General features: G+C 40.1%; 1 protein-coding gene across 1 annotated transcript; it reads right to left on the bottom strand.

Annotated features, from left to right (window-relative positions):
• Positions 1-2039: 2039 nt before the first annotated feature.
• cldn10a (claudin 10a) lies at positions 2040-4844 on the bottom strand. Its single transcript, XM_088329804.1, has 4 exons — positions 4625-4844; positions 2392-2553; positions 2233-2314; positions 2040-2160 (listed from the first exon to the last, which is right to left on the bottom strand). The coding sequence occupies exons 1-4, from the start codon at positions 4842-4844 to the stop codon at positions 2040-2042; spliced, it is 585 nt and encodes a 194-aa protein (XP_088185930.1).
• Between the last annotated feature and the right edge of the window lie 2896 nt (positions 4845-7740).

Here is a 7740-nt window from a genome sequence, read left to right as displayed (position 1 = left end):
AGTGTGTGTGAATGGGTAAGTGTGAAGCACATTGTAAAGCGCTTTGGGAAGTTTTCATTGACTTGAAAAGCGCTATATAAATGCAGACCATTTATTTGGGGGAAAAAAAGTGCTCTTAATGAAAAATATTTGATTTGGTGCCATTCTTATCCCCAATGTCCCCAACATTCAAATAGCTTGCTACATTTTTCTTCACATGCTATTTTTTTCATTTATTTATGGTATTCATCAATAATCTGTTAAATGCAATGAAAACAACCCTTTGTGCTGTTTTGCATTTTAAAGTTTTCAATGCACATTATTCTATTTTGTGCACAAATGAGGAGTTTAATCATGTTTTTGCTCTAATTCTGAGGAGTTTGATTAAATGGTTTATTTATAGAAAGAAAGGAATTATAACATGTACTTGTGAATGTCTTCTTGTTTGCATGTAAATAAATTGCATACTGTTGCTGCTATTCTAATTTTTTAAATTTTTTTGCCTGGTTCGAATGTGCAAAAAACTTATAAAAACGCCCAAAAAATAGAAAGGTTTATTTTTTAAATGGCAGTGACGATATTAGAAAAATTGTATCGTGGATACATAAAAAAATAAAACAATAATGGCCCCCTCCCGTCCTTGCGCACACACGCTTGAAAAGTTTGCAACGGCCCACTTTTTTTCAATTAACAAACCTTGAGGCATTAAGCCTGATTTATCATTGTATTGAATTATTAGTATAACTTTTGAAATGTATGCACATGTTTTAGATATTAAAAATTGAATAATTTTTGTATTCAAATTGACAAGTCGGGAAGTGTAGTTCAAACTAAAAATATAAATTAAATAAATCAAAACTGGACCGCGCGTCCGGAGCACATTTCTGAGGTTTAAACCTACCTGTGTGGAGTTTGCATGTTCTCCCCCTGTTTTCGTGGGTTTCCTCCGGGCACTTCGGTGTCCTCCCACATTCCAAAAACATGCATGTCAGGTTAACTTGCCGGTCCAAATTGTCCCTAGGTGTGAATGAGCGAGTGAGTTGTCTGTCTCTGTGTGCCCTGCAACTGGCTGGCAACCAGTTCAGGGTGTCCCCTGCCTACTGTCCGAGGACAGCTGAGATGGGCTCCAGCACCCCCTCAAACCTACTGAGGATAAGTAGTGCAGATAATGGATAATGGAACCTGCACCATAAGATCTTCAAACAATATTAGTTAAAAAAATTACTTACCTATAATACCTGCTTAGTGAATAATTTTACAACATGACAGTGATAAGTAACATTGTCTAATAAGAAGGATGGCAGCTAATTTAGCTAATTCAACTCATGTTAAGTACAGTATTGTTTTTCTCACTTTCAGGCAATGTCCTGTTGCACTTTAGACCAGTGTTTCTCAACCTTTATTGAGCCAAGGCACACCTTTTTTCAATAAATCTTGAGGTGCACTGCCCATCGAAAATCTTGTAAAATGAATTACCAACATATTTTGATTTACACCTTAAATTTTTATGTTGCCTAAATTGAGAGTACAACGTTTTTCTTATCATTGTGCTCATTGTAGCTCAGGACGTTATACAGGTTATTTATTTTGCTCAATAAATATGCGGTAATATGTAATATGCTGAATCTATTGCATATTTAATCTGTTTTTCAAGTTTATTATGTATTTTTCTCGTTTTTTTCCCCCCCAAATATAATAATTCTTAAAATAAGCAAAAATGATCTGCCAGTGAATCAGTTTTTGATATGTTATAACTTTATCTGGATTTTTTTGTAAAATTGAACAATTATAACTAAAATCAGTAAGAACTGCATCAAAAATAGCATACATTTTTGAAATAGTATTTATTTGTACTATCACATTAAATGATACTACCTACTATACGCATAAATGTTACTGGCATGTTTTTTTTTCTTTTTTTGCAATGATAAAAGTAGGCTTTGGCACACTAGACAATGTCTCACGGCACATTTTGGTTGTATAACACTGCATTGGACAAGGGTTCACGATAAACTAGTTGAGAAACACCCATGTTTTAGAAAACGGAATCAGGCCCTTGGTCACCAGTTGACTTGCCTGATGCTGGAGACTTCTGACAAGGAGAGACAGAAAATCAAACCTCCCAAGATGCATAAAGAAGATCCAGCCCAGCCAATAAAGAGCGCCGCTCCCAGTTCAAACCTGCCGTGGGCATTAAACAGCTTAAATTGTCACATTCTCAATTACCCTCACTGCATGTCTCTAATGACCTACTTCTGAGCAACAAATAGGGGATCAAAGAAGTCTTTCGTGATCCTGTGGGCATAAATGGAGCAGGCGGTCAAGCAGCACATGCCTGTGAAGAGAAATGTCAATCTCTGACTTCAGTATGTGCAGAGTGGAATTGCACTCTCAGGATATAATCAGTATTACCGCTGAGGATGTACTGAAAACCTGCTAAGACAGCCAGGCGAGCTTTGGTGGTGTCGGAGCCTCCTACGTTCGTGCACTTCATTCCTAGCAGGGCGAGTACGGCACCAAAAAAGCCCAGACACACGGCCGCAATCATCAGGCCTCGACAAACTTGGATGTAAGCTTGTTTACAAGGACAGAGGAACCAGAAGAATAGGCACTTTTAATAAAAGACACAGATATTCTTCCCAATGTATTCCTTTCAAACATTTTTGAGTCCAAAGTTCTCCCGAAGATAATCCCGAAGTCTTAAACACATGTTTTTGCATAAATCTATACATTATATATATTGCATCCGTATATTTCGATTTTTTTTCCGAACTAAAGAATTTTGAAGAGGCCCTGTCATGTCTTTGACATCCTGAGCTATGAGGTCATCAGAGTAACACCAGCACGCTTGCAAGCCAGTCGCCATACTGTTTTACGTGTCGTTAATTCGTCGAAGGTTACAAAATCAAATCGGCACTTTTCAGGCACTTAAAGTACTCTATGATAGCATTCATCGTGCAATAAGACCATTACACTTCCTCTTACTTCCCTTCCCAACCCGAAACACCTCATAAACAGACACACACAATGGGTAAAACACAATAAATATAAAAAAAATAGTAAAAGAAATAAAATATGATTATGGCAAGGCACAGACTAACCATGTGAGGAAGGGGACCTGAGTTAGGCTCATCTAAACTAAAAGGGGTGGCAGCAGATGGCCCCAGGATTTTCTTCCATTGAACCACACCCTACTAGTGTGGTGCCCAAATGAGGAAACACTGAAATGTAAAAATAAAAATATAACAACTGCAGTACAAAACATAAAAATCTGAAATAAAAAGTAGTGTTTTACAGTAAAAGATTAGGAGTTAAACAGATCAAAATTAATAATAATCAATTTAAAAAAAAGATTGATTAAATGCCAAATTTAAAAAAGTAGGTCTTGAGCCGCCTCTTAAAAATATCGAGGGCCCTCCCAGACCGGATTCCATCCAGCAGACTGTTCCATAGGTGTTTTAAGACAAGTTTTGGTAGTGTTTGTGGAAAATGTCTAGGTGTTGTGCCTAGGTGGATGCAGAAATGGTACGACTCACGATGCCAGTCTTATTTGCTGGCTGAAAGACAAAACTTTTGCAAGAAATTGGACGGACTTTGTGAAGAACAAGTGTGGAAAATGGTCATCATTGTGCTCAGCACATTTTAAGTTGCAATTCGATAGGGAATTAACAATACATTTAGACAAGGTATATGTCGATCTTTAATATGGTCCGTTCCCAATGGTGTGTTCCCAACTGACAAGAAAACTGTGCTTCCATTCATCCATTCATCCATCCATTCATCCATTTCCTGCACCACTTGCCCTCACTAGGGTCGCAGGGGTGCTGGAGCCCATCCCAGCTATCTCCAGGCGGTGGGCAGGGAACACCCGGAACTGGTTGCCAGCCAGGTGTAGAGAACACACAGAGACAGCCAACCATTCATATACTCATTCATATTTCGGGACAATTCGGACCCATTCATCAACCTGACATGCATATTTCTGAAATGAGGCAGTCACAGGAAGTACATGCAAATTGAACACAGGGAAGCCAGTTGGATTTGAACCCAGGATCTTTGATGCGCTAACCACTGAGCTGCTGTGCTGCCCCCTAAAACTGTGCTTCAAAATGAAAATTTGCAAAATTGCCTCTATTGAAAAGTGATAGAATCTAGTATTTAGATCAGACTCTTTCTCAGAGGAAAGTCTGAAACACAACCTAATGATCAAAGTTCAGGAAAGATCACTCCTTCTTTTTGTCGCAAATTTCGAGTTCGCCCTTGTTCTCGTCACTCGCCTCAACCCCTGGTTCGAATGGATATGACGGTATATCTGATTTTCTGGCACTATAACTATGACATATTTGTCAGGGACTTTCTTTTGTCATAATCGGACAAAAAACCAGGGTCAGAGAAACATTGTCTGTCTGTTTCAAAGCTCGCACGACATGTTGTGTTAATTGGATTCACTATTTTGAAAGCTTTGTGTTACTTCAATGACATCACAGCTCCACAGCAAACAAACCAGATTGGTCAACTTGGAGTCTAAATTTCTCAAAAGCCCTGGAGCGCGGAATATTTTACAACATATTTACGTAATTGTGGGGAGGAACACTACACGTTCTGTGCCTAATTGAAAGAAAGTATACATTTAAACTCAACTCACCATCCAGAGCCAGCATGGAGGGAAAGTCCTTGCAGTTTGACACACCTGTAGAGTCAGTCACGCATGTCTTCCACAAATTTGACCAGAAAGTCGCTGTGGTGATGACCGTCCCGTCAACTGAAGAGACCTTCCAGTAGTCTGTCGGAAGCGTGGACGACACTAGGATCCAACCAGACATACTCAGGAGAAACGCAACAATCTCTGTTGCCATAGAGGTCATCGTTGTTTGCGGATTTTGCATCGAAGGTCGAATCAGGCCAGGGTATTTTTTGCAAAGATCTTCCTAGTGAGACACTCTGGGGACCTCCTTTAAAAATGACGAGCAGCTCTGGGCGGGTTGGTTTAGGGATTTACGCCCTTCTCATGTCGGCTGCCATACAATAATATCATTGAACTGCAGGCGTGTACTCAGCTCATCACTCCACACAGAATACATGACGTTGATGGAAGTCATTGAAGGTATTCACAAAGACCAATTTTTTTTTCAATTAGGCAAAGAACGTGTTGGGTTCCTTGCCACAATTTTGCAGATATGTTGCAAAATTTTCCACACACTGGACGACTCGAGAAATAATGTCTCTGAGTTGACTGATTGAGCTCTTTTCATCTAGACCTGTGACGTCATTATAGGAACACGTCACTTCCAACATAGCTAATCCCGTTAACACAACATGTGAGACAGCTCAGAAACAGATGATGGTTGTAGTGAACAGAGATTGCAAACAGCTCATTTCTCTTTGAGGAAATTAAAACTTTGCTTACTCTGTCGCTCGGAGACCTGTGAGTGTTTTGTCTCAGTTAATTGCTTCGACTTAAAAAAGCTGCGTGACGTCTGCTAACATGTCGCTGTTAACGCGTGTGTGCCTTGTTTACCTTCTCCTCCTTTTTAGTAGGCGATTGTGGTTTTTCGTTGGTGTTTTTCAGCTATGTCTCAATGTTGGTATCATATTGTCCAGCTAGCTTCTTGTCAGTATCGGGAATGCCAAAGGCTTCCTGTTTTGTCTGCTCCTGGCTAGCCCTCGTTAACTGCACAAAGTTATGTTTGGCTGGCTAGCCAGCTTGCCTGTCGTGTCCATCAGTTCTTTCCAGGCCAGGTTTGCGTTTGTCGCTGTAGTTGCTTGTCGTTGTTGGTCACCTGTTAGCCTGGCTCCTCACTGCATGTTTTTGGTCGGCCAGTGTTTTATTCTTGCCGGTTAGCCCCTTTTTGGCTGTTTGCCGCTTTTTTATACCATTACCGCATCAACTTGCAACCTCCTTGACGAATTAACACCTAAACCAATACGTAAATATATTGGTTTACGGGTTAATTTTATATACACATATATATATATATATATATCATATACTTGACTATCTTTCGTCGCCAGACCACTGCCTAACGTGCATGACTCCCCATTTCCCGTAAAATAAAAGCTTGTGTGAGAGACGTTACGCATTTGGGTCCTGATCCTGTTCCGGTTCATGACATCATGAGGCTACATCGAAGCCATTGCTTAGTAACTTAAATCCCCTCCATGTAAATACGCGCATTTCTCCGAGTCTTTCGCATGCTTTTTTTCGCTTCGTGTCCACTGTGCGGACCAAGCCCCGCACATTGTGCACCTTTGTTTTTTCCAATCCTCGAAATAAAAATTACACAAAAAAAATTTGGTTTCTTCTTTTAATTTTTTGCAGCTCCTGACAAATTTGTTTTTTGTTGTCCAATACGGCTCTTTCAGCCTTTTGGGGTACCCACCTCTAGGCTAGTTTGTTGTTCTGGGACTTTAAATGTGCTACATGTGCTTAATTTTTTTTTTTTAATTATACTATTCTGTCAGAACCAGAACAGGAGGAGGACCCAGATGCGTAATGCTTTCATACAAGCTTTATTTTACGGGAATGGGGCAGTAATGCGCGTGAACAGAAACGCCAGTGATTCGGCAATCGCTGGGCAGAAGAAGTAAGACAAAAGTCCGGCGTGGAAAAACAGGAAGCCACAGGCCGACGAGATCGATACCAGATACACGAGCAGATACCGAACAGACGGGGTCGGTACCGGACAGGACGGGACAGACAGGATCGATACCAGATACTGGACAGACAGGATCAATACCGGATAGGACGGGACAGACAGGATCGATACCAGATACTGGAGACTGGAGTCAGATATCAGACAGGACGAGACAGACGGGATCTATACTGGATCCTGGCGCAGGATATCGGACAGGATGACACAAGCGGAATCTATACCGGAGACTGTAGCGATATATCTGACAGGACGAGACAGACGGGATAGATACCAGACACTGGAGACTGGAGTCAGATATCAAACAGGACGAGATAGATGAGATCGATACCGGACAGGATTCACAAGCTCGTTACCGGACAGAGTCAAAACACACATCTTGCGGGTGCAGAGGTTCGTTGACGGACTGACCAGTAGTGAATGAGAGCACTGAGCTTAAATAGGAGGAAGACAATCAGGTGACGAGCCGCAGCTGGCGCCTAATGGGCGGGGCCAAGTGAGGGCAATGGGCAACCGATACACTATTGTAATTGTATTGCTTATTAAAGTACTTGAATTTACCTTGATTATTTTAATATATTTTAAATTTAATACAATTCATTGTTGATTGGAAATATTTGAATGATTTGATGATCTGATTAGATGGTTGTTAAAAAAAAGACATTGCTACAGTTATTTAGTACTTGAGTATTCTTTTTACCAAGTACTTTTCTACTTTTACTCAAGTATTTATTTGGATGACTACTTTTTACTTCTACTTGAGTCATATTATTCTGAAATAACATTACTTTTATTTGAGTAAAATCTTTGGCTACTCCACACACCTCTGCTCAAAGTCCTCCAGGATTTGCAGGGAGCATTTTTACAAGGTATGTTTTATGTATTTCAGAACAATTTTACGTTAAGTAGGTATGAGTCATTTAATGACACTCGATGTAGCTATCAAGAAGTAAGCCTGCTACTGTAGCTGAATGTGTTTAATGTCTTCTGTGGATAAACGCATTGGCCTATTCAAAATGACCATAAATATTAAGCAATTTCTGCAGCTTTCAGTTCCAATCGATTTGAGATTTGATGGTACCCTGGATGAAAACAAACTTTAGTGTCTTAG

This window comes from Urocampus carinirostris, chromosome 3 (genome assembly GCF_059441175.1).
Source record: "Urocampus carinirostris isolate Australia breed hairy pipefish chromosome 3, RoL_Ucar_1.0, whole genome shotgun sequence".
NCBI classification, from domain to species: Eukaryota; Metazoa; Chordata; class Actinopteri; order Syngnathiformes; family Syngnathidae; genus Urocampus; species Urocampus carinirostris.
The sequence above is the reverse complement of the archived record's forward strand: the minus strand, read 5'-3'. Positions and strand labels throughout refer to the sequence as shown.